The 27,833-nt window shown below is 47.9% G+C and overlaps 1 protein-coding gene across 1 annotated transcript in view; it reads right to left on the reverse strand.

The window, feature by feature from the left end:
• The window catches only part of CSMD2 (CUB and Sushi multiple domains 2), a 301,013-nt gene that overhangs the window by 127,665 nt on the left and 145,515 nt on the right, over positions 1 to 27,833 (reverse strand). Inside the window, exons 10-14 of the mRNA XM_080381216.1 lie at positions 26,932 to 27,056; positions 24,237 to 24,358; positions 18,139 to 18,242; positions 12,852 to 12,964; positions 4,782 to 4,964 (exon numbers count right to left, since the gene is read on the reverse strand). Of these exons, the coding sequence (XP_080237342.1) occupies positions 4,782 to 4,964; positions 12,852 to 12,964; positions 18,139 to 18,242; positions 24,237 to 24,358; positions 26,932 to 27,056 (647 nt within the window). The remainder of the gene's footprint in view (positions 1 to 4,781; positions 4,965 to 12,851; positions 12,965 to 18,138; positions 18,243 to 24,236; positions 24,359 to 26,931; positions 27,057 to 27,833) is intronic.

The following is a 27,833-nucleotide window of genomic DNA, read 5'->3' on the forward strand; positions in this document are numbered from 1 at the left end:
AAGTCCCACAGGTTGCTGAGAACAGTGGACAGGAAAAGAGAAGAAAGAAAGAAAAAGAAAACAACGGCCAACGGCCAACTTAATTTAGAACGAAGTGAAGACACTGTCAAGTAAAATAAAATCACATGGTTCTGTTCCGTACGTTGCTGGGAAAAATACCTCCTGCACTTTGCACATGCAGCTGCTAATCCTGAATGTTTGTGCACGCAAAACGCTCGCCACCAGCTCAGAGCTAAAGCCTGCAATCTTCACAAAGATTATTCAGCAGGTATAATAGGCCAATACAGGATTAACAAAAACCCAGGAGTAATTACCGCTAAGGAGAAGAGAGATTTTATCCTGCTATTAAGGAAAAGCAGACGGTCAAAAGACTGGGGAAACCCCCAGGATGGTAACCCCTCCGAAGGGGTGCGTGGGGCGACCGCGTGCCCTGGGCCTAGCTGAGCTGTTGCTGGAGCCAACTCAAAGGCATCTCCCAGCAACGCAAAGGATGCTCAGCTCGGTCTGAGAGCGCCAACGCACTGTTTGCAGCAAGGCAGCCCAGCTCTGCAGCGTTCACGGGCGCAGCGCTGCTTCTGCCCCGCGCGCCGGCACGTCCCAGCACCCGTGAGCAATGGGTGCGGGGAAATGGGCTGCGGTTGGGGCTTTCAAGGGAACAAGAAGGGAAGAAAGCGTAACATCTGCTCCAAAGCCAGAGAACACCACACACAATTTAACATAATTTCAATTGGAAATGCTTTGGGAAATGCCTTCTGCTCTGTTTAGAGGAATATTATGCATGCCTACCGCTCCAAGCAGGTCTGTAATGCAAAAAGAGTTTATGATAACACAACAAAAAGCAAGTCACTGGAAACTAATGAGGATCCTAAAGCAAGACCAAAAGCCCTGTAACAGCGATCAGCTCAAGGAGGAGTCCAGGAGTACTCTGAAACAGCACAGCTCACATCACAGCCCCTCCACTTAAATGCACACACGGATATATTCATACGTACACGGGCGCACATATGTATCGCCAGCCTCTGTGGAGTTGCAGTCAAGCGACGCCAAAAAAATACCCCTCAGTTCAGGGCAGAAACCTCCTCCCCCAAGTCTGCCTGATGCACTGCAAGCAGAACACAGGCACCGCTTCACCTCTCTGTGTTCGTTACCTACAGAACACGACGGGTCCGGAAAACTCGCAGTTTGCCAGTCTGAGATCAACGGACTAAACTTGTATCTGAAAATATGTTGTTTTCAGAAATTCCCCTCCCAGAGCAACTGCGACCCAGAGGACAGTTAGAACAAGGCAAAAGCTTTGCCTTTGTTGAGTGAGATGGTTACAAATGACGTATATTGTCAGGATAGTTTATGGCATAATTATCTACCACGTCAGATGACGGCGCTGATTGGCGCAAGGCAACCCTCCAGCTGTAGGTGCAGGACTGAAAACTCAGGAGTTGTAGGTGACAGACCCACCGGGGCAGGGCTGCAGGCAGGAGGAGGAGGAGGAGGGGAGCGAAGCCGCTGGAGAAGGGTAGCAAAGCACCTCATGAGACTGAACTGCTGCAGAAACCCCCTGGGCGCACCCTCCCCCCGCAGAGGGGGTGTCAGTCCCCCCCCCCGCCTGTTGCAAGGAAACATAAACCTCGTGAAACAAATCTTTGGTCATAGAAAATGTTTTGTAGTGGGGCTCTCTGTTGCAATAGTCCACATAAAATCAGGTAATGAGTTTCTCCCTACTACACATGACTATGTTTAAACAGTAATTCCAACCATGAATTTGAAAGTTATGGCACTACTGAAACGCCCTGCTCCCCGACTAGGTCCATCCAGACTTTCATCATCATTCTCACTGCAGTAACTGAACAACTCACCGGCTTCCCGTTATAGCTGCAATTATGGGCTGGTTCCCCGCTCATAGGCTTAATAATCTCCTCTGCCACAGGTAACTGTAGACTCCAGTTTGAGTATTACATCCCTTATGAGTTCCTACCATCAGAGCACAAACTTCATCAAAGTAGCACAATGGTTTTCCTTAGGTAACATTAATCTGCAGGACACCTCCGAAGCCCACGTCGCTGCCCTTCAAGACTTCGGGATAACTGAAGCAGCTCTTGGTACCCCTTCGTAGCTCCGCACGAAAGGTACGGCTCAGGTTAGCCTGGGTTACAGAACTGCCTCAGCCTCTGTAACTTGGAAAATGCAAGTACCCAAACAAAAACCGGGAACTATGAAGCTGATTTGAGCACTACGAGGTGCTGTGGAATAGGAAGAACGAGAGGTCTTCAGCACCCAGTCACCACCGGCACCCAGACACCCACATTGCACCGACGCAGAACCCAAGCTCCGAGCAGACAGCTGGACTGACCGTGTTCCCGCACCCGGCTCCAGCGCTCCAGGCTCCAGTTGTTTGAGGTATCTCAGCTCATGAGAAAAAAAAAAAAAAATAAAAAAAATCTGCACATATACAGCAAGGCGAGGGGGAACTCGCTTAGCAAGGGGTTTGTGGAGGGCAAGCGCTACCAAGGGCTTGCAGAGTTTCTCAAGCGCCCTACGTGCTTCACCCTGGCCGGTTAAGGGATGCCACGACAACAAAGAGGATGAAGATGGAAGGTCTGTTATCATGAAGGCACAGACAGTCACAAATTAAGAACCCGCTGCAATAAGCAGATGCATTACTTAAATGGTTTGCGTTGCTTTGTCATCGAAGCCCCAGGAAATGAGTTCTCCACAATAAATTCTGTCTGCTCATAAATCATTTGCTCAGGACAGCAGGATGCACCATAGCGCGCTGTTTAATCTCCGCCTGCATTTGTCACGCGTTTGCAGCCAGAATCAGAAGCACTGACTTGTTTGCATATTCCAACTAGCGGCACATAAATCAGGTTACCTTACTTCCCCACCTCACGCCCAATACATCTAATGGTCTCCCAACATTTACAGAGGGTTTTTTACTAATCCCCTGACAGATTTCATGCCAGGTTACACATTTTGTCATGCAACCGCTTCCGATTCATGCACGCTAATATGATGCTGTCTAGAATAAAGGCAGGCGAGTAAAGGTGGGGAGAGGGCTATGAAACACTTTTTTCGCTATGTACATGTTGCCTTGTTGATTCATCAATTGCCAAAGCTGGAGGGCCACAGAGAACAGAACACAATGGAATTATTTCAACTAAAAGATTCATGCCTGTGCCACGCTTTGCACGAACTGCCGATTAGGGCTTGATTTCAGTATCTACCTACAAAAAAATAATCCTACTTTACTGGTAAATCTCTTTTCTATACTGCTATGATCCAACCCTGGGCACAAACTATGGGTTTAGTCTCAGTGTGAACTATCTGCAAGAACCTCAACCGAAGCATCTGCTGTTCAAACTCATCTGAACTACCTGGAAACAAAAAACCAAACAAATTCTGACCCTGAGCACAGAAACGGCCTAATATCTCCTGCTTCAAAGCTAACCAGGAAAATTCAATTTTCCTCATCAGCATCTTTAGCTGATTTGCTTGCAGAGAAAACCAAGTAGGAAGGGAGTCAGGGCATCTGGCAAAGGCAAAACTCAAAGTAATTGCTTCCTTTCCCCAAATAGACATTTCTCAAATGCTGGGAGATGAAATTAGCGTTTGAAAAAAGAAAGGCACTTATTTAAACCGTCTTCCCACATTCTCCCATAAATTGCCAACGTAGGAAGGCTAAACCTCCCCCTCGCTTCTCCCACAGCTGCTGAAGATCCCAGATTCAGCTCCAAAGTGACAAGGTTTGCTCCCCGCCAGCTGTGTCAACTCTTGGGCACGGATCAGCTCCTGCCACACCACAAACAAAAAATATTTTGTACTGCGGCATCGAACCCCAGCACACCTATTTATCTGCACAGCGAACCCACCCTGTAAAAATTAACAGTTCTGTTTCCTCTCTATCTGTTTTCACCACACTTCTGTCCTCTCTGTGTTGCTCAGCTGGATTGTCCTTTCCTATTTTTTTTGTTAGGATCCACCTCATTCCCCAACGCTAGAGCATCAGTTCAAAAGTACAGACATTAACGTACCCAGCTAAGCAGAGGTGAAACAAACAACAAAAAAAAGATTTTGCTCATAACCAACTGGGGAAAATACAGATACTTTTGCAAGTTTTAGTAATGTCCAAATATAACATTGTTTGTGAGCGAAGGTTCGGTCAATATAATCAAGCAGATTGCCCAATGCATCTTTAAAGGACAGCGAAACCATTAAAACCCAGTGGGGACTGTGCATCTGACTTCCATTTACAACTGGAAATTTTATCCTTGGTCACTACTGAGAGTGTAATATCCTTCTGCTGAGAACTCATGCAACAAATTAAAAAATGAGGTCCAGCAGCAGGGAGCCTGAATATTGTCAGATAACGAAGGAAAATTAAATGCCCCAAAATAGAATCAAGTTTTAAATTGTTATATTTTTTTGTGTCCGTGTCCATGCCTCCTGCCTCGGACACGAAAGCCCTACTTTCTCTCCAGAAGGGATGCGAACCCGCACAGCGGGAGGGCAGGGGGGCAGAGCAGAGAGAGCTTGTGGTCCCGGTGTGAGCCCAAATGTCCGTCTGGATGCTGGTCCCCGCTGCGCATCCCTTCCCTGCTGAGAGAAAAGACCAACCAAACCCTCCCCGTGGCTTTGGTTAAGCGCAGCGGCAGCTTGGTGCCATCTCTGCCGCCAGGAGAACGTGCCCTGCCCTGGGTACCAAGCACAGCGCACGCACGCACGGTTTACACGACCACCTCACCACACAAGGATGATGGGTTAGAGCCGTCTCCTCACTGACTTACAAACACAAACTGGTTTCTGAGCAGACCACTGGCTACTCTTTTGGCAGGTAATTGTTTTCTGTCCCTTCAACTCAAAGGCAGGCTGGCACTCAAACTTCAAGCTGTCCCCATGGCGAAACGTGGATCCTTCTCTCCTGCCGTAGGCTGGGATCCCAGGATCACCGCAGCTCCCTTGGTCAATCTCTGGAAAAAAAGAAAAAAGAAAAAAAAAAAAGAAAACAGAAGTTGCATGGGGGAAGGCTCCGACGCTGAGCTGGTGGGATCCCTGCCGTCACACGGCATCCTGGCCTCCCCCACCGTCTCACGGGAGGGGGTCAGCAGCGACGCAGAGCGCAGCCGACAGCATCCCAACATGCCAGTTTTACCAGTGCCACCGAAAGACCCTCCTAAAAACCTCCCCTAACCGCTTCCTCATCCTCCAGATATTCCCAGCTCACTGAAGAACACAGCAAGACCCGAGAAGATCCTCCCCTGCCCCTGCTCCAGGGACTTCTGCTGAGGCAGACGGACCGCGTCTCCCTCCGCGGGAGCATCCTTCGGCTCCTCCGGCCCAGGGCACGCCGCTGGGACACCTTAGCACCGTTCCACGTCTGCCGCCTTCCCCTTCCTGCCCCCGTTCCCATCTCCGCATCTGGTCCCGAAGCCGCCACCATACTGCAGGGGAGCGCAGAGGTTATTTCGACTTCCCGTAAATACGGCACACTGCTATCTGTTACCTTCGGCTCCGTAAAATTTCATTTCAGATTCATACCCCTGCCCTGTATCACCATTAGCTACAAAACCTCATTCCTCCGCAGCCTGCCGAGCGCTCCCACACTGTTTCCCTGCTTCACATGCATCTCATCGTTCACGTCCTCCTGGTTTTATCCCCATCATCTACGATCAGCCTCGCTGTCTTTTCTCCCCGTTTTCAATTTCTTACACCAAATTGGAAACTTCTTTTTATGACAGTTTCTTTACAGAGGAAAACGGCATAATCTGAGATTTGCATTACGCCATCTAATATTCCAATTTGGTTTGAATAACAACAAGCACCTCATTATTATTCTGACTCCAGGCAACTTAGAGACAGGTGTATTTTGAATAGAAGTCACAAACAAGGCACCTAGCTTCTGCTGCTGCTGTATGCACCTGGAACTAAAAAGTCACTGCCACATAATGAAGCGTTCCAAAAATAATTTAATATATATTAATATGATAGTTTTCATGAAATAGGTGTCTTTTTTTTCCCTGTTAGTGAAAACAGCTTGCCAAGATTTACGTATTTTCCTGCCAACTTGGAAAATCCAAATGTTTCAGATTTGTACTTGCAAAGAAGGGACAAAATAGAACAGTTTGGACAACAAGATAGTGTTGAACTGTACGTTACTCTCAAAAAAAAAAAAAAGCAGGAATCAAATTGTGCAAACGATAAAAAAAAAAATCAGCTTTAAAACTCAAGAAACAGCAACAAGATCAAAGGGTAGCATGCATATTTTAAACACGTATCGTGTCCTGACAGGCACGGGAAAACTGGTAGTGCCTTCTGCTGCAAGTCAACAGCCTTTAAAAATTCATCTCTGGCATTCCTTCCCTCCCCACACCTTGAAGACTTGAAATGCAGGAGCAGCAGGCGCCGCCGCGGGCACGCTGCCTCGGCCGCCTTCCCCCAGCGCCCCCATCCCCGCTGCCACCGACGCCGGCGGCGCTGGGTGCCCCGGGGAAGGGAACGTTGAACACCCCGGTGCCACTGTGCTGTTTGTTCCTTGTTTGAAGAGATGGCCAGAGTGACACAGCGTGGCTTCCATCTCGGCGGGAGCGAAGTGTTCAGTCACCTCCCTGCCCTTGCCAGGCTCCTGCGCTTCCACCCGGAAACAACAAAACTCCTCGACAGACACACACGTTCCAGCCCGCAGCTCACTCCGGAGAGGGAGCCCCGGCTCCTAAAGCCCACGAGAGTTTTGCCATTAGGCAAAATTTTTGCTATTTGCCTGGAGGAGCTCCCCTCCGCACCTGCCCCAGAGGGATGGTGGCCACGGGACCTCCGCAGAGATGCCAAGCAGCTCCAGCAGCAGCCAGAGAGCTCCAGCGTGCAGCATACGCTGTTTTTTACAACAAGGACATGCTCAGGCTACCAGATACTCGGGAAAAAGTGCAGCTGAGCAAAGAAAAAGAAATCCCTTTCGACCCTCTGCTAAGAAAGAATAAAGGTGCCTGAGATGCTCTCGAGGCACCGACTGTGTGGTCCCCCCTACGTGTGAGCTTCTGTAAGGGGACCAAGCATCCTCAGTCCCATCAATCCACCGATGAGGAATGGCACTGCAGATGAGATTACGGGAGCCTGAATCCTCAGTGAACCCTAGGTTCCTCAATTACCCGAGCACGCCGCACCAGCCCAGCTGGAACATTGCCACAGAGTGAAACCACAGGCTTAGGAATGGGAGAGAAACGAAGAATTAGAGCTCACACTTCCCACCGCGCACGTGGTCTCCTTGTTAGCGGCAAGCAACCAAAGCTAGCACTTCTCATTGCATTAGGGAGGGCAGAAAACGGGATTTCTGTCCTGAGAAAATCCCCTGGTTCCTACATCTCTTTTCCTACATGGTAAAATTCACTAAATATGTAGCAGGGCAGAAATCCCCCCAAAAAAGAGCGATTCAGAAATATCAAAACATGTTACTTCAATAAGACTGAAACATTTATTCTGATGAATGTTTAAGTAAAATCATTTTCACATTAGAATAATAAAAGTCAAAACTAAACAAGAACATCTAAATCAAGTGTTTTGACATTATTTAAATGAAACAAGTCGACATGAATCTTTATCTTCCCCATCAAATATGATATAATGCAGATAAGATTTTGACAAAACAGCATTTTTGAACAGAAGATGTTTCACCAGCTATTTATGCTATTTGTCTTCTGGCCGTGGGTGGAGAAACTGGGTCCCTTGGCTCAGCACCGCGGTGGCTGCCCACGCTGCCAGGGTGACTCAGGAGAGCGAGAACCTCGCTGTTCCCTCGCACCGCTGCACCGCAACCCAAAACTGAGGCCACTCTTTTCCTGGAGTTCTGGGGGAATTCCTGCCCCTGCCTGACCTGGCTCTGGAGGAAAAAAAGAGGATTTTGCAGCTGCAAGCACTGTGCTAGGAAAAGTCCGGTTTCGGGGAAAAAACATCCACAAGGTGTGGGACCTGTAAGCACTTCAAGGCTATAGGTGTGGAAATCACACAAACGTTACCCCCAGTCAGAAAAGACCCTCCAGAAAATATTTAGCCTCACACGCATTAATTTGTACGTATATTAACTTTGCTGAAACTATGGAACGCTGTAAGCTTTCCGCCCGTACCTGAAGGAACCAGGACCAGGGTGCTTGTATTGCCTAGTTCTTTTTGTCGATCCCAGTGATGACATAAAAAGGATCTAGAGAGGAACCCCCATGAGCAGGAGGAGATCAACTAAGAAGGAAAAGCCATTTCTGCGTGTCTTTGCCACATCCTTCCCATCTAAAACCACCGCTGCAGGGCAAATGCAGAAACCGAATCCAGCAGCCTCATTAAAACCCTGTGGCATAACGGCAAATCGCTCCCACTACGGTTTATACAAGACTTAAATACGAGTAACATGACCCGGAGAGCACTTGAGGTCAACCCATCATAAGCTAAAAGCCTTCCCGTCTGTTGGGTCAGCAGTGCTGCAGCATGTTTTATGACATGAGTCAATACATTTAATGGAAAAGCAGAGCAGGAAAGAGCAAAACACTGAAGTTTTCTGAGAGACTTCCACCACCACCAATACTGGGGGCTTAGGCAACGTGGAACCTAAATGAAATAAAGAAATGTAATTAATGAAAGCCACCTGCATGTTATCCGGGCTTCTTGGTGAAACCTGGGAGCATTTCACTGGAGAAATCCGAAGGCAGCGCTCCACGCCAGGGAGCAGGAGCTCAGCTTCGAAAGCTAACCCTGCCCAGCAGCAGCACTACCTGCAGATGTATTTTTTCCCCTCAAGTCCCCTAGGATCAGGCAAGTGAAGACGGTATTGATCGCTCTCAATTCGACACAGATAATGTGTACGCACACCCTTACGCGCAGCTTGCACGCAGGCGTCCCCGCAGAGTTCCGCACTCGCGTATCACACATGTACCCCCCGACGCGGCCACCCAGCGAGCTCCCCCGACCAAACACCAGCCGGTTTGATTAAACCCAGAAAGGTCAGCAGAGGAAATCTTCAGGCTCCAGCTCTGCAGAGCTCCCTAAGCCTCTTAGCACCGCGGGGCTACATTTCGGCTCTAAAGCTAAGCTCCTCAGACCAAACACTTAGTCAGCGTTTCAGCAACAATAAATATTGTTTAATCATCCCCTGCCTGCAGCATGCTGGTGGTTCGGGACACAGACCTTAGTCAGCGCTACCCAAACGAACCAGCTTCCGACAGAAATCCAACCAAGATTAGCGTGCGTCTAGAAACCTAGTTCTGATTTTAAATTATTACTTTACATGAATGATACATAAATGCAAGGCTAAATTAAAAGCCGGCTTTGTTCTGGTTTTCCATGCTTTAATATTTCTGTCTCTTACCACAGAATTTTCAAGTGCTGATTTACTTTTATACTGTTGCTTGTAAGAACCTCAAGCTCATCGGTACCGGGAAGACTTTTTCCCCAACACTTCCCCTGCGAGGAGGACCAAGCATCTTCAGTCCCATCAATCCACCGACGGGGAATGGAACTCCAGATGAGATTATGCAAGTCTGAATCCTCAACGAACCCTAAATTACTCAAAAACCTTTGAAAATGTTACCCGGAGGTATTATTTATTCCCAACCATTACAAGGGGTTGACCCGGGAACTTTCACACCACCATCCCGACGGCTGCGGAAGGCAGCGGCTCCAAGGGGAAGGTACTTTCAGAACAAGACATCCCAGATTAAAGGAAAGAAGGGAGAAGATAAGACCCAGGACCCCAGGAGGCTGTAAGCCCTCTCACAAGTCAAGCACTAAATTGCGGTATCAATCAGCTCGCTATGGTGGTGAGAAAGAAAAAGACTTTTCCAGCAAAGTGGAGCTTAATACAAATTTCTTCTGACAAGCCCTGGAAGTCCAAAAACATCGTTCGCTATTATGAGAGAATGCCTGTTTAAAAGGATAAACTGGCTGCAGTTGAGACATTGGAGATTTAGAAGTAATCTTCATGAACATTAATGAGCCAGATCCTCAGCTGGTAAAGACTGACACGGCTTAATTGAAAATCAATGCTGTCGCACTGATTTACACCCACCGAGCATTTGCTCCAAACGCATCCAGTCTTGCAGCGTGAAGATTTGGAAACACCCGAATCCAGATACCTTGTGTTTTGTACATTCTTCCCGGAGTTGAAAAAAAAAAAATAAATATATATATATATATATATTTTTATTTTTTTTTTTTTTACATATTTCTCCTGGAAAGCACGAGGACCTGGTTGGCTTCCCCCTCCCTGGCACCCTGCGCATTAAGAATCTGATGGCATATTGCCCTCCTCAGCACGTTCCTTCCAACAGGTCCTTGAATCTCTGCATCAATAAATCTCTTGGGCATAACTGTTTCAGCACTAGCAACAGGCTTTATGATGGCATTACGCTTAAAACGTACACTAAAACTTAGATGTTTTAGGATAGATGGCTATTTAAACATACTCTATAAGCAATACTCGGCCCTTCTACCAGGCAGATTTTTGGTCTTGAGTTTATATAGCTCCATTAGCTGTAATTTTCCTTTCACAATTAGGAAGACGTGTGGCCATAAAACTGATACGGAAACTTGTTAGTAAGTTGCATATAATTTCATAACGTATTTGGCAAGTGCTAATTGCCTCTTACTTAAATGTCTCTTTGCTTTGTAACTCCAAGCATTTGCAAAAACTAAAACCTCTGGATAGCACCAGCACGGACCTGTGCTTTGGGCATGGAGCGGATTTGTTTGTTCATGCACAAAGCCCTTGTGCAAGGTCAGTAGCTGCTGTGCAAAACCTGCAAAGATGCCCAGAAACAGGGAAAAAAAAAAAAAAAAGATATGAACGATCAGCAGAGCGTAGGCTCTGCTTCTAACACCTGCAAAGGACAGGCACGCCACAGGCAAGGGTTCCTCCTTCAGCGTTCAGCAGCAGCAGCGCCAGAATATTCCTTTTTTTTTTTTCCCCCTTCCCTAGGACACCACAGGCATAGAAGAGCACAGCAGAATAGGCGGCAGCTGTGCAGGGTAAAGCTGGTGAGCAGGGAAGGGAGAAGAACATTGGACACTAGAAGTTCCATACGACAGGACTCCAAAGCAGGAATGATAACGGTGATCCCCAAACCGCCCGGTGAGGGCACAGGGAGCAGGAGCAGCTCAGCCTTGCTATAGATCAAACTCCCCAAAACATCCAGGCGAGCCAGAGGAGGACAAAGTCACGCTCCTTATAGATCCAAAGTTCACAGAAGATGAACAACAGCGTAAGGAAGTCCCTGTATCGTGTGCTTTGCAGCTTTATGTGCTACGCTACAGGGTAAACATCAGATGTATCAAGAGGCTGAAAAAATACATCCGCATCGCTCTTTGGATGAGTTTCACAAGGCTGGGGAGCGCTTTCAGCCCCCACAGCTGGCGGGCAGGGGTGCAGCAGCGCGCTCCGCCAGGCTGCCAAGGATCAATCACAGCCAAACATGGCAGGAGACAGACATGGCAGCTCCTGCAGACAGTGAGCTTCCCCTCCCAGCCAGTGAGACTGGAATAGCACCATTAAGATGCTCCCTAGACAATCGGGCTAGACCTGCCTTCTCCTCCTTTCAATTCCATTATCTCTTATCCACGTCCCTCCACGACTTTTCTGCTGACCTGGTCCTGTAATGCTGTAAATACTCCAGCATCATGACCCAGTCCCCGCTCCCAGGCGCTGCTCAGCCTGCCTGGACACGCTGGCATTCACCCCAGCCACGTGTTCGGTTAGGTCAGGTCCCTTCAGGCTCCCAAAACTGCGGTTACTTCAGTGTCACATCATCAGCACCACGATGGGCAAGTCCTGGCCTGAACACACGAGGACACTTCCCTGAAAGATGGCAAGTCCCAGAGAAACGCTGTTAAAAATGAATGAACGCTAATGTGCATTTAGGGCCCTTGAAAGCAAGATTTCAATGTTAGTGCTGATGTCGGTGGAAGCTGCTGGTACTCAGGCACTTCAGGAGCAGCCCCCATACCTCGATGAAGATTTATGCGCCTACTTTTAGGCGTCAGAGACAAAAGAGTAAGCCTTCCCTGGCAGCAGCAGGTCACAGAGAAAACAGAAAGGCATTCAAGTGCTTTTCGAAGAGATTAAAGATGACAACAATACCGAAAAGAAGCTGACATGGAAGTGGAAATGTTCCTGTGAAACGAGCTCCCCCTCCGCAGGCACGAGGCACTGATGGGGGATGCAGAGCATGTTCTCCGGAGCGGTGCTGCAGAGGGTGCTAAGCACCCTAGGCGCTCACATCCAATGTGGAGACACAAGACGGAGATTCCTGGAAAAATCTAAAACCAATTCAACCAAGAATCTCAGAAAAGCTTCAGCCAGAATCACCAGTCACTCAGGTGAGCGAGGAGGAACACTTTTCCATCACCCTTCCTCTAAACCTGTAAAGACCTACGACACCAGCAAACACAGCAGCTTAAGACAGACTTCAGCATTCATGTCCTAAAGCATTTCATGAGTTCCTTCTGAAAAATCCCAGCATTAACTTTTCTTTCACTTGCAAGACTCCAGACTACCCCAAGTTTAAAGTTCCACTGATCGACTGGAACCATTGATTACTTGATCACACTTTCTCCCGCAGACGGAGCCTGTTGCCAGCAGCTGAGATTCACCAACTCTTTTCCAACAAAGCAGATGAAACGGCAAAGAAACATTACCCACTCCGTCTGCTTTCATGGAAAAGCTGTTCTTACTGCAGCAAAGCTTCAGTTTTAAGGAAAAAAAAAATATCTGCAGAGCTTCAATATATTTAGAGAAGCCTCTTTTTCTCCCAAACAGCTGTACCCATCTCATCCCTGGTCCCTTGAAAACAGCTAAATTCTAAGAGTGAGAGAGATGCCTGGATTACCTTCATACGTTGCTTTGAATCCCAGCAAATTGCTGACACTGTCTGTCTGGAAGAGGAGCCACATCTGGTGGTGCGTGCTAACGATGAGATCGGGGACTGTGGTACCTGTCAAGCTGTAAAAATAAATAAGAACAAGTAAACAGCCTGTACATCTCCCCAAACTTATTATCCCACCAAAATAAAGGCTGTGTACGCCCCTGGGGGAGCAGAAAATAATGAGAGCAACACCGACACAATTAAGGATAACCCCAACACAGAACACTGTCCAAAAATCTGATAGATTTTCAAGACTGATGAGCCTCTCTGTATGTTTGTGCATCCTACCTAAACAGGGAGCCTTCTACCATAGTTAAGGGCCTGCAAGCTATTACTACCAGCGCTATAATAATTACAATTTAGTACCATTATTACAATGTATTATCCGGCATCAGTAGTAATAATTTCCTTCCTCACCGAAGCAAAACGTAAGCAAACAAATGAAATTCCCAGAACCCATACTGGTGACTGAATCCTCTTAACTGCCTGTAGAGTATTTGCTAGCATTACAAAAAAAAAAATTACCTTCAACACTTTCTCGGCGACATTTCTGTCCTCACAGACAAGTTTTCACAAGAATGTCAAAAAACCAAACCAAACCAAACCAAAAAAAACCCAAAAAACCAAACCCTGGAAGACAAGGCACGAGCCTCAAATCTGCTGAACACCCTGTGAGCCCTTGAAAATTGCTACTAATCCAGGCGGTACGGGATGCTCAGGACATTGCCTACCCTTCAAGGAGACTCTTAGGAGAGCTGAAGAGATTTAGAAAAATGTCACCAATATATCCGTATTAATGAGCCGTGCGCGGCTCTCATTCAGCCTTTGGGATTAATCACCTCGTTGCGGTTCAACACGGCTTTAGAGTTTTATCCCCCACCCCAAGCGCCCGCTCCGACCGCGGCTCCTGCCCTTCCCTATGGAGTCACCGTGGGAAGGGATGGTCACGGCGTCCGTAGTGTCACGTTGCCCGTCTCAGCGGCAGCGTTAAACGTTATTATACTATGGCTGCCAAGGTATCATTGTGATAAATTTATAAATCACCTTCAATGCAACTGCTGCGAGTGGATAGGTGTTTGTTTCTCCCCGTAGTGTTTGCTTAAATCTAAATACATACATATGGATGGGCATGGCTTCTGCCTGGCGCCGTTCTCAAGCACGACAGCAGCACCTGAAAGGTTTCTTGATAAAACTGATCCCCAAGCTCTCCAGGCAGAATTATTGAACCCAACGCTGCAAGGGAACAAACCCAGCAGCTGTGTGTTGATAGCATCCTGTGAGGAAACGTAACTTGCAGCCTCCGGGCATCCTTGTTGCCATTCCCAGCTTCCGGGGAAATCAGAGGCGGTACGGCCGATCTGCCGGTGCCTGTGTGCCGAGAGCGAAGCCAAACGCCTGCTCCAAGAGCGGCGCTGCTTTACCGCTCCTGAACGCCCTCCTGAACGCCGGCCACGTGCTGAGCGCCAGGGTCTCTCCGAGACCCTTCCAGGGATCTAACATGGATGGGACCAACTCCACCGGACACACAACTCTCCTCCCCATCCCGGAGAACTTCTCACCGCATACGCACCGGAGACTACGGTAACGTCAGAAACCAGCCACTGCTTGAGCTCTGGCCGTGGAACCTGAGGGGTGTTTTTCCCTGAAATCCCATTTGTGTCTCCCAAGCCCATCAAAACCTCCCAGTTCTGCCCCCACCTTTGCTCTGTTCCTGCTTTGACCTGCAACAGAAATTCTGTTGAGCCCAAGGTGCCGGCAAATTACTTCTGTAATCTTGTTTTAATGACTGTTTTGCATCCAGAGAGTTTGATGGGAGAGGCAGATGAAGTGCTATTGTTGATTCTCCTCAAGTTATTTAAGCAGCAGACGGGCAGGAATGAGGAACATACCACAAGAAAAACCTTCAGAAAAAGGCACTTCAAAGGTTTTTGCATGCTTTCCCACTCTACTTTAACAAGCTGAATGATTGATTTGGGGGCTTGTTACTTTAGGGAATAAAATCCTCTCTGCCAGTCGGAAAGCTCAGCCTAACAATCTGTTATGTTCTCCGAGATGCATCTCGCAGGGATGCGAGTGAGACGGGAAACAAATGGTCCTTCACACCTCAGCCTGGGACAGCGCCCGCTGCCACGCAGGCGGATTCAGACGTCTTTCTGCAGTTGGAAGGCGGCAGGACCCAGTTCCTCTTCAACATCCAAGAATAAATCAAGAGCAGTAATAAAACTGGAACTCCTGCCTTTAACAGGGTGAGGTTTCTGCACGTCGATTCCTCCAAAAAAACTACAGCTCTGTACAGTGTCCAGTGGATGCATCCGATACCGACAGTGGGTAAGAGGGCAGCAAATGCTGAGAAAAGCTGTCCACCACGTTCATTACGAAGGGAGTATTTCTGCGGTCTTCACACCTCTCTCACATTTCATTAGTTTTTCACTTACCCTCCCAGATTAAAAATAAATAAATTTCCCTGTCTGGATTCAGCATCAGCAATTTAACAGAAAGTTCTCCTGCCAAGAGAGAAGATACCAAGACACTACACCTTTTGCAGACAGGCTCAAGATATTCCAAAATTGCACTAGCAAGGTGTTGAGTAGCTAATACAGAGTGAGAAAATGTGGAATGATTAAAATCACATTGAGGAAAATCTTCACGGGCTTTAGACAAACAGAAAGGGATGGAATGAGAAATCATTTCAGCAAGTTATTATAAACTACTCCCCTGGCAGTAATTTGCACATTTTGACCAATCAGCTGTGAAATGTTCTGTGGCACTTTAATTACAAACACTTTTGCAATAAACAGACCTCACATTTATATACATCGCAGATTAGAGTTGCTGACCCAAGTATCACCGGTGTTCACGTTCGGAACAGAAACGTATGGGAAAACGAACCTCGGAGAAGGAGAGGTCTCGGAAAGAGGCAAACATTAAGATAACGGAAAACGGAGTGGGAGGCTGATTCACGTAGAAAAACAAGGGAGGAGGAAGAATTAAGAAAACCCCAGAACATGAAACGCTCTCTGCTAGCTGGGAAGAGTACGAGCGCTTTGCTAGAGCAGCTTTTGGGGAGTCGTTTGCTCTTGCATAAGGTGATTAGACAGAAAAGAAGGGAGACTTGCAAGTCAAGACACTTAAAGCTGGTGGCCTTGGGTTCCAGCACCCCGTTCACTGCTCCAAATACTCCCCCCAAGAGTCAGGGTGACTTTTCCCACCTCCTGCCCCAGCATCTGGCTTGGCAAGTTCCCCCAAGCTGTGTGAGACTTTGACAGCCACCACCGCCTTACCTCCTCGCTCCAAGCGGCAAACGAGACCCCAGGGCGGCGAGCAGCCAGGCTTCCCGAAGCGCTCCGGACCCCAGCACCGTCCCGGGGCGCAGTCGAGCTCCAGGATAAGGAGCAAAATACCTGCAGGTGCTCAAAGCTGCCCTGAAGTCACGCCGTCCACGCCAGCAGCACCCCGCTGCACTAGCCCAGTGCCACGTGTGACCCGTGCCTTGCTCTGCACCTCCACCCCCCGTGGCACGGCGGTACCTACTAACGGCATGCTTGCGGCACGCAACCCGCGTGCTGGGAGCGAGACACATCTCCCAGAGTGCTCCGATGTATGGCACACCTCCCACAGGTTTTAATTTTTTAATCTCCCCACAGCTACAGGGTATTCTGGATCTCCCTAAAGCTACAGGGTATTTCACTTTAATGATTCAGAGAACCTACGGCAGAATCATTGCTGTATCACGATATATGATATCACGAATGATACACAATTACGTCTGAATGACACACAAATTGATTTCTCACTGACCCTTCAGACAAGGAACAGAAAGACTTTATCAGAGGAGGGGCAAACATAAGTCATTAACATCAGCAGGTTAATGAGAATAAATGGCCCTCTGAGAGATGATCAAGGCTCACTCTTTTTCAACGGTGGCATTTTCTAGAGGCTGTTGTAAAAGATCCTGACTCACCCCTATGATACACAGGGATCCATTTCCACTACAACCCCCCCTCCCCAGCACGGCGTGGATTTGGAGTGAAGCACGCTGTATGTAAAACTAAAATTCGGAGAGAAAGTTTAAAGGAGAAAAACCTCCCTGTGTGTGCTCAGAGCCACCCTCCATCCAAACCCGGCGGTGCCAGCACACGAGGACACGCTCTCCTCGGAGGAGCCAAGAGCTCCCACTGACCTCAAGAGAGCCTGGAAAACCGCAGGCACCACAAAACGATGGTGACATCCCATAAAACACGTGGGTCAGGGAAATCCCTCGCCCTCGGTGTAGCAGCCCACAGCTCCTGGGCTGACACACTGCCTCCAGCCGAAGCCAGACCCACCTCCAGCTCCTCAGCCCTGAGGGTGGGATGGCGATGGCCAGTCCAGAGCCAGTTCCCCTTTACTCCCTGTATTAGCTGCACTGTAACACAGAGCACTCAGGCTCCGCAGCTTTTACAAACAATAGCCTGACAACACGGCAATCCTTTCTTCTACAAACTGGCAGCATCGGAGATTTCATCGCTTCCTTCAGCACAGCTGGACTAGCCCTGTACTGATCCAATGTCCTTTCTTTGGAATTAAAATCAGAAAAAAAGAAACCAACCCCAAGCAACCACTCCCCCCCCCCCAAAAAAAAAAAAAAATAATCACCAAAACAACCCAAACCCAGCAAAAACCCAAATATATTTAGGTAGGAGACATTGATATAGGAACATCCAGAAGGAACGTAGGACTATCAACGTTTCTTTCGACTGAAGGAACCTCCATGGAACATCCTATCTACAAACGAAGGGATATAAACAGAAGGGGATGAATCCTCAGCCTTCCAGAAGCGTGCCTCACCGTTTACATGGGTGCACACCGGGTGTAAAACGCTCAGGATGTCACCCCAAAATAATGGATTTACAGCCACTTTGCACCGTTAACAACGGCCGCACAAGGAGGGCAGCATGGGGGAGAGGGATCCCGACTGACCCCGCTTTCTGCCCGATTTGCATCTTCTCTTGTAGCTGAGCTTTAATCCTGCTCCCCCAGCTCCTGGACAGCCTCAGCCTCCCCCAGGGGCCCCGACAAAGGCAGGGAAGTGAAGCAAGGAGGCAAAACCCCTTCCGTCAGCGGCAGCCTAAGAGAAGGCGACGAGGGCAGAGCACCCCAAGAACAGCCAGCTCCGCCAGCTGGGACCCCCGCACCCAAACCCACCGGTGACACCTCTCCAGGCACAGCTGAGGTGTGGATTTCTCACAGGGACAAAGGACGTGCTACTTACACGTAAAGCACAGTTTTCTGGTCTCCGACTTGTCCTCCATCACCCACTGTCAGAGTGTCATATCCTCTTTCTAGTTCAAATTCTTCAAAGGTGAGTTTGATAACCTGGCAAAGATGCAGCACATTAATATGAGTCAACTGCCAAGGTAGCCAGCAGATCCTCTTGTCTTGTTTATTTATCTGTTTGTCTATCGAGAAGCAATTTATAAGAGCATTAATATCTTCAGGACATCACCAAAGGTGACCGTCCTCACTTTTTATAGCACTTCTTTCCAGACAGATTGAGCTCTTACTGAAATTACCACTCAGATTTTTCTGCTTTATCTATTGATTTTCTAGATGACTTTATTGATAAAGATATGTGTGTTGGGATTGCAGCATGCTTTTTTTTTCCACCAGGTACCGCTACCAATTCTTTCACAAACCCGAGATGATGGTGATGGATTTGAACGGGCACACAGGCAGCCCGTTAGAGAGTCTCTCTTTTGCTCTGTGTTGCTCAGAAGGTTCCCCCTGGTTTTCAGATGCTTCTGTCAGACCAAGAAAGACTTTACCTGAATTACCGCTGGGGTAGCTCCAGGAAACTTCTCAAGCTGCCTGCAAACACAGTCGTCATCCCACCTGCCCACAGCTGTTTCTTTCCTGTGATTTCTCTCCTGCTCTATCCAAACCTTCCACCCCCACTTGATTTACGCAGCCTCGACTTATCACGTAGGAGCAGAAGTCGAGAGGTTTGTGTTCCAAGTCTCTTAGCTGCTTTTTAAATCCCTATTTTCAAATCACTTAAAATTACCATGTGACCTAGGGGACAAAGGTCCTTATTCCAGCCTTGGACAGGGCGAGCCCACAGAAAAGGAAGGGAACTTATTTTACAGATGTGCTTTACAACCACATATACAATCAATATACGTGGTTGTAAATCAATATACAAACAAACCAATGGGAACTTTGTTGCTTGGATCTTTTTAACTGAGTGAATCCAGGAAAGCACATAAACACTTGGATGCACCCAGACCTTTGTATGAGTGCCTGTAAACATAACACATTTCCTAACTTTGAACAGCCTAAGCTACCAGAAATTTGTTTTCACACTACTCTTTGCTATTTCACACAACACAGAGGTTATCAAAAGTAATGAATGAGAAGGACCTACGTGTGTGCCAAGGATCACGGAGACGTGATGCCACCCTGCACCTTCTGACTTGGGGAAAGGAAGCAAGGCACAGGAAAATGAAAATCCTCCCCTTGGAAATTCTTGCCTTTTATAAGAGCAGCATCTCCTGCAAACACTTCAGTAGGTGTGCAATCACAGAGCGATAAAAGTCCCAAAGTTAAACCCCAAAGCAATAATTAACTGTGCTTTATTAAAGGTGAGTGTGCCCCTGCGGTCTCATCAAGGCTTGTATGGACTGTCTGGGAAGCTGACAACCTTCTTCTGTCAAGTCACCCAACTTCACCCCCTTAAGAAAACACCGATTACTCAGACATTGAATGGCTTGAACGTTCCTTAAAAAACAGTGAGTGTATACATAGTTCAGACTGAAGTGTCCTGTGCTACTGCCTTCTACATAGAAATGCAATTAATACTTTTAAAATGCATAGAAAAGCAAATTAGGTATCTCAGCCGTGACACTCGGAAAATAGGGTTTTACCAAAAAGCCCCAGGATCGTGAAACGGAGCCTGTGTGACACTTCATGGAAGTCTGGAACCATTAATTTTGTGGTAGTACCAAAATATTAACCTGTGCAGATTATTACTAAACCATGTAATGATGGAATAATGTAATTAATACAAAGAACACGGTGCTGTAAAATGGCACACATCATTAGTTAAATCAGTCATTCAAGTAAACTGTATTCTAAGAAGTCTGACCCTAATTAAATAACTAATTACATTCTAGTATACTGAAGACTGTAACCTTGTGGCACAGGAACAGGATGCTGAAGACAATATTTGTTTATCCACTTTCCTATTTTCTTTTCGGCCTGAAAGCTGAAAATTATTTAATGATTCATTGAACAAGAGACCTACCAGCACACACAAATACACAGATGACACAAACCCTCAATTTTAAACTGCTGAAGTGACAGGAAGCAATTAGAAAAGTCAGGAAAATAGGCTGTAGTATGACACCCGATTCTTAAGGCTCTGGACTGCAAAGTGATTTGCAGCGCAGTCACGCATGTAGGAAAAACCCACAGTAATTCTCTCCGTGGAGAACAGCACCTCTTGCAGTGATATTCAAATGCTTTACAAGCTCACATTACTCATCCCCCCTTCTCCCCAGGTCCCAAGCATCTATCTTCGTTCGGGATGAATCATCCCCTGGAGGGGCCCATCTCTCTCCACCGACCATACAAGACGCTTGGACGGAGCTTTATTTGGCTCGCCAGGCTCCAGGTGAGAATAACCCCAGGAGAAGTGTCAACCAGTAGCATCCATTATGTCAAGAAGGTTCAGGAATAGTTTTGATGCAAATTCGCCAATTATCATATGCATTTCTGGGCTCCCAAGCGATCTGTTTTTCCACCGCGGTTGAAACAGATTCCCACGGTACTGGGGACCAGCGAGAAGCCTCCATATGCCGAATCCCGCAAACAGGTTTGATGCCCCACTCCGTATAGGAAATAATTCCAAGCTGTCAACCGAAAAGCACTACGCCCTTAATACTGTTTATGTAGGTTTCTGAGCAAACTTCGAGGGGATTATGTAGCTCAGTGAATCTGGCTTGCAGTCCTTTTCCAAATATAGAACAGATGACTTGCAAATGAGTTCTAAATTCAGCTCGGTGGTTTTCCCATCGCTCATATTAAAAGCTTCATATAACAGGACCTGATCCAAAGACCACTCAAGTCAATAAAAAGATTACCACCGACTTCAGCAGGCTTCAGCTCAGGCCCATAATGCTTTTTATCTTCAAAGTATTTTACAGGCATTTTAATTAATTCATCTCCAATCCTTCCTTCACCCATGCTGGGGAATGTGCGATGATGAGATCATCCCCTTTGCTCACAAAGGCGACGTGAGTCAGAGCAATGAATTCTCCAGTTTAGCACCCCGTTTCTAACTGGGGCCGTGCTTTAAGCCAGCGAGAGGTTCACGTGTACTTCCCAGAGGCTGCGCGACCCGACTGGTGAGACAGGAATACCAGTGACGCACTTGGCACCAGAACGCACACCCCAGCAGCTCCCAGTGCTACACTGGGTCACGCACAGGCGAGCTGCTGCGGTAGCACACACAGCCAGCCTCGGGAGAGGTCTGCCGGGCGAAAGAACCCCCCCACGGCCGCGAATTTACTGGCCATCTTGTATTTTCACCGCTCAGATATGACCTGGTCTGCACAACTCTGCTTTCTGGAGCCTTAACGAATTGATTTAAGAGCAGAAGACGCAAAGGGCAATGGGCTGGTTTCCAAGCTTCCCGAGGAGTGCCCGAAGGGGCTGCAGGGACCGCGTGGAGCCCCCGCCGGAGGAAGGGCATCAGGCTGCAGCTCCCGACAGCCGCTCAGACGAAGAGAAGCAAGCGAAGCGCCGCACGGGGAACCGGCAGGCACGGCAGCGGCTTTCCCAAACCATCCCCGCGTTCCTCCTCAGCCCTCCCTGCTCCCAAGAGATGGGGAGTTTCTCCCTACTGCAACCTACGCTTCCAGGATGAAACACCCCGAACCCAGAAACCCTTTCTAAACCGATATTGCTAATTAAGTGCTACCACTTCAAAGGAAACGAAGATGGCAGTCTCCTTACACAGCTAATACAAGCTGCTGATCTGGCCAATCCATCCGTGTTCCACTTGTGCTCTTCACCCTGCACCTCCTCACAGTCTACGGTGTCGTGACCCGTGGAGCACAAACCACCTTTTCTTATCCTATTGAATCGGTAAGTATTGAAATTAATGGGTTTCACCAATTTCACTCTCCTGGATGATTTGATGCAAGCTGAGGATCAGGACTTGCAGATCCTGTTTTCTAATTGAGAATTCATTATCACTCAGGCTTAAAAGCTGAGGAAGAACCTAAGCAGCGGGAGAGGAGAACCCTTCCATAAGTCAAAGTTCACAAAGACTATGGTTTCGAAAAGTGGAGACTGCCTGCCCAGGAGGCTGACAACAGGAGAAGCTTGTTCTATCACACCGCTGAAGAAGAAGCAGAACAAGTTTGTGCACGAGGCAGGCAGAAAAGCAGATCATCGGAGCTGAAGATCAAACTCAAAATACTCAACACAAAAGCAGGGTGACAAAGGGTCAATAAAACAGTGGACACAGCGACTCTTGGCAATCTCTTCAATCGTAATTTGTAACGGAAAACCCAACTGGAAGTGTTAACCTACACAACACCCCGGGCAGCCTACATCTAGCTCACTACAGATTCTTCCCAAACACAGAAGACTGTTTTTTACACCCAAAACCTGGGTTTTTCTGATCTTTGAAAGACAAAGATGGACAAAAGTAAGGGTAAGTCTGACAGCCACACCACAGCCCCAGAGGCTGATGGAGCCAACAGCCTGCCCACGCACAGGTGATGTGCACCCAGGGCTGTGCAGGACACAGCTGACACCTGAGCAGCAATCGCTGCTGTTAGATGTGGTCTGTTCTCCACTTGCACATTACCCTGATGAAGGAGAACGTCCTGGGTCTGATTAACCAGCAAATCACTCCAAATAGATCAGCGCCGAGGAAGTACCCTGATTCCTCACCCCGCTTTCCCAGAATCTGGGTCATTCCCATGCTCCTGAGCAGCCCACCCAGGCATCCACGGGATGAAACGGCCGGCTGACGACAGCCCCTCAAACACAAACTCATCTTGAAACGGGAACGTAGGAACACTCCTCATTAAAATCACAATCCACCAGTGATCTGCGCTTATTAAAGGCTTGAACGGAGGTCAAGGAGGAGAGGGAAGCAGAACTCAAGAGGCTCTTCAGCCAGCGCCAGCTGCCCTGCCACCAAGTGCTCCAGAGGGACATCCCACCGGCGGCAGCTACCACTGTGGGCGCTTCCCAGCGTTTCTGCGGACCGTAAGAATTTCCAGCAAAAGATGAGACCCTGGGATGCTAACATGTCTGTGGAACGCCTACCTCGGATCAGCGGCAGCAGGCGGAGTGCCAGGACACAGGACTGCCTAGAGGCAAGGACCCAGGATAACTGACGGAGCAACGTACGAGCTCAGTGCTCGGCACGCACCATTTGCTCACGAGCTAATGGGGATGATGTCAGTTGGAATCCAGATGCTAAAAAGAATGAAACCCATTGTCTAAGAGCAGAGGAGAGTGAATAAGACCTCAAAAAGTGCATTTTGAGCTCCACAACGAAGTAATTTTTGTCCTGATGTTCCCACACGGATCTGGCGGAGAGGAACAGGCTGAACTTGCAGGGCTGGAGAAGGCGGCGAGGCACTGAACATTGCCCTCCCCGAGCCAGCAGAAAACAAAAGGACTTGATCTGACAAAGGCCAAGACAGCGAAGCCTTACTCTCTCCACGATCAACAATCAGACTTGAATCAGATACGCAGACCAGCGGGGACAAAAAAAACCCACCACCCTCCTCTTCTTCCAAGCCTCAGCAAGCACAGAAAGGACTTGCTGGTAAATTTGCAGCACCGCATAAATAGCGGTAGGTAGAACCAATACCTCCCCTCCTCACTCACCCGCGGGGGGCTGCAACCCCCATTGGTGAGGGGCCAGCCACCAGCCAAAAGGAAGGGAAAAAAAAAAAATAATAATCAGCATTCCTGGCACAGCCTCCCCGGCCCGACTGCGAGCTGCCTTAATGAGATGCTTTGCTAAGCTGTTTGGCATTTCACCGCCATTCACGCCAAGATATCAAAGAGGTTTTCCATTAAAAATAATTACGTTCACTTTTAATTACATCCTTTAACAAAATGAATTTTCAGCAGAGATGGAATGTGATGTGTTGCGGTCTTTAAAGGCGGTTGGAGAAACGCAGGGAAGAAGTCTGCAGGGGGGGAGAAGGAGGTACCAACGTTAGAAACACAAACCTGGACGGTTAAATATCAGAGCCTAGTCCTCCCCGAAGCACAGCTATACAACAGTTCAACTAAGGCACCGAAATAACGACATGGAGACGCGTCTCCGAGACCTACCTTGGCTGGATTGAGCGCAGTGATGACCCACACGCAGTAGGCATTGTTATCGTATTGTACGGGGTAGTTGGGAGAAGTTATCACACCGCTGGGACCACGGAGGTACGTGTCACACATCCTGGCTGTGGAGAGGAAAACAAGACAGATGTGGGAGGGAGGTCTCTTTCCCTTTGGGATGCACACTGCGTTCGTTGTTTGAGGAGGAGAAAGAAGCAGAGATGCAGACGTTATGGAAGCGGGGGAGAATTAAACCTTGCTGCTCTGTGCTGTTTTCACTAGCCAAAAGGTTCCTTTTATTCCATGTAACAGAGAGGAAGGATTTCTCCATGATGAGCAGATAAGTTGGGTGTTTCCAAGGGCTACCAAACAGATGGACCACCAGACCCACCAACAACCACTCATTCTCTAGTGCTCAGACTGATCGCATTTATTTTTTTACTACATTCAAGCCCTCACAGAAACACTTTTGTGTCCATACAGTGAAACCAACAGCAGAAGATGCCAGCTAAGATGCAGTTGCTTTTCAATGTCTTATTTCCTTCACTGCAGGTCAAAGAAAAATAAAAATACTGCACAGCAAGTATTTATTTGGTAAGGGCTGAGTTCATTTCAATATGACTGGGGACTCCAACCCAGGATGGCAGCTCAATTTTGCATCTTAAACACATCTTGGGTAAAGTAGAAACTAAGCAATGCTTAAGCAGGGCAATCTCAGCCTGTGGTATTCCTTGGATGTAGGATCTACCCAGAACATGTGAAGAACAGCATCCTTGGTCATGGAACTGCCTCTGCTGTGGTGGTGGATCCTCAAAATTAATATATCCCCAATATCAAAGGAGCCTTATTTGCACACGTGGCATCTGCAAAGCGTTCCACCACCCCCCCACCCCCCCACCCCCCGCCTCTAAATAGCAGTAGGGTGTGGAAAACTGTCTCCTGGCCAAACTGTCTGACTGCAGAGGTGGTCACACAGGAACGCTGAGAAGCTCCTCAGGAAAGAGCAGAGCGCATCTATCCATGCCCCATCCCTCCTGTGTGACCCCATCCTGGAGTCATTGCACCCTACCTTACAGAAATGAGGTAAATCCTCTTACTCCCACCGTTATTCCCGTTTTACAAGAGGGCAACAGGAGCGCAAAGGGATTTGGAGAGCCTGCCCGTCACCCAGAGGGAACCCACTGCAGATGGGGAAGCTGAAGAACAGTTTCCCAACAGCAGCGAGAGGTTTGAGCACTGGGGATTAGAAATTACACAGACCAGGGGGTTAAAAGCTGGCTCAGCAGGGACCCCGATTTCTGCTATTTGACCCAATAACAAAAAGAACAAACAGGGAGGGAAAAAAAAAAATAAAAGCAATATAAAGATGGAATAAGAAACAGATGGAAAACTTTTTAAAAAGAAAACAACTGCAAAAGTTAGCAGTTAAAAAAAAAATTAAGTTGATTCATAGAATCAGAATAATGCAGGCAAATCCTTTCTTATCTCCTGCAAGAGGACACCATAAATTTCCTTTATAGTGTCACATATTTATGCCAAATATCCTCTTACAGTGATTCAATTTATTCTAGGCTTGTTTCAAGAATTAGATGGGATTCCAAAGCCTTGAAAAACTCCGTAGATGAAATTAAAGAAAAAAGAACTGAAAAAATACTAATTTATGACTTTAAGAGCTTTAGAGGGATTTAATTAAAAATATTACAAGTTGTTCATTATTAGCATTACAAGTATCACAATTATGCATGCGACTTCTTAGAGAGAGACGGAATGAAAACAAAATGGCCAAGGGCGAAATGGGCATTAGTGTTTTCCCCGCTGAAAAACAACTTCATTCACTGATGGCTCATGGCTGGGCCACGGGATAATCAGGATAATGCTGGCAGGGAACCACAGTCCAAGTAATCCTATATTGCTGCCTACTAGCAGCAGGTTCCACGTAGAAGTATCTCCCTCCATCTTAGCTTTTCCAGATTTTGTTTCAGGCTTTCACCTTTCCTCCCCTCTCCTCCTCATCCCATTAAAAGGAATCCCTGCAATAAAGAGAACAGAAGGGGGCAAAAAGCGCTGCTCAGAGGTGAGGACACAGTGCACGGGTATGAAGGACACCGATGTCACCCGTGTGGTGCAGAGCTAATAGCTGATGGGGCTCCGCAGTTAATGGAAACAGCTTTATTGGTACTGCTATGCACAGGAACAGGTGTTTTTCTTCAAACCCAAACCTCCAGAATCCAAAAAAAAACATTGCATGAGAACCAAGCAAAGGTTTCTTTCTCAGGCTTGTGTAGAAAAGACTGGAAATTTAAACTCGTATGACACTCTCGTGCTCGGCCAGAAAACAAGAAGGATCATTGGAAAACTATTAATAAAGATCCTATGGGCTGCTGAGCAGGGAGCTGACGAGCCCACAGCGCCATCGCCAAGGGCACACGTGCACCCAGCGCGGTGCTGAGCACACGGTGGGACAGGGCTGCACCTTCCCAGCAGGCTGCGAGCATCCAGGGGGGCTCTCCCTGCCGTGCCCCTTGCCCGAGGAGGGGTTTGAACACAGATCTGTACAGCCACGCAGCAGGCGGTGGGTCCGGACCCCCTGAGCGGTGACAAACGAGGACAGAGTGGGTGATGCACGACGGGGACATTAAGGAGATGGATGCTGTCGTTAGTCCTAATAACTCAGGAAACAATTTTTTGGTCTTCTCACCTCTGCACACTGGCCTGTGGTCGCTCCATGCCACAATTATGTCACTCACTCTCTTACAGGTGATGCTTTTGGACCCTTGTAAATCATAGCCCTCGTTGCAGGTGAACTGGATGCTGGAGCCTAACCTAGCAGGCAGAACAGAGCGGGACGTTAGCAACCGAGACCACGCTGCAGCAACAGGTTCGTCACTTGCTCGTTACTACCCCAGCGATTCTCCAAACTGGGAGCAGAGGGAGTTCCCCAGCCCTGCAGGCAACAGCCGAAGCGGGTGAGGGGCAGAGGCTGCCCCACGCGCTCGCTTGCCTCGGGGGTGACAGTGCACGGACAGAGCTGAACCTTCCCATGCAACTTCAGCGGGAATTTTATTCCATGTGGGAGCACAGGCTCAGCCCCCAGAGATGACATGCTCAGCATTCTCATAAAGAAAAAAAATATAAATTCTTTATCTGCTACTAAATTTATTTTTTTTTCTTTATTCTAACACTTTGGCTTCAGCTCCTCTGCTGATTTAAGCCAATGCTGCCTTCTCCACTGAAGCAACACCGTGCCAGTTTACAGCAAGCAGCTCAGGATTTATCCCATGGCATTTAGGGACTGTTGGGAATTCCCTTTCCTCCACCCTCAACCCTCCGATCCGTTTTCTGGATTTCAGGAAAATTTGATAGACTCAGGCTAAGCTGCAAGACACTTTTTGTGAACAAAACGGCTATCAACAGTGAAATAAGATTAAATATCGATTCCCCATTGCTAACAGCAGGCTGATTCATTCCTGCACACTGTAAACGCTAGCAACCAGAAGGGAACAGCAGCATTGTTTTAAACTTTATAAGAAAACAATTATCTAGCACCACATATACTTATTGACAAGGAACTGTGCCAGCGCTTTGGGAAGTCACCTCAAA

Source organism: Falco punctatus, assembly GCF_963210335.1.
Source record: "Falco punctatus genome assembly, chromosome: 3".
Classification (NCBI taxonomy): Eukaryota; Metazoa; Chordata; class Aves; order Falconiformes; family Falconidae; genus Falco; species Falco punctatus.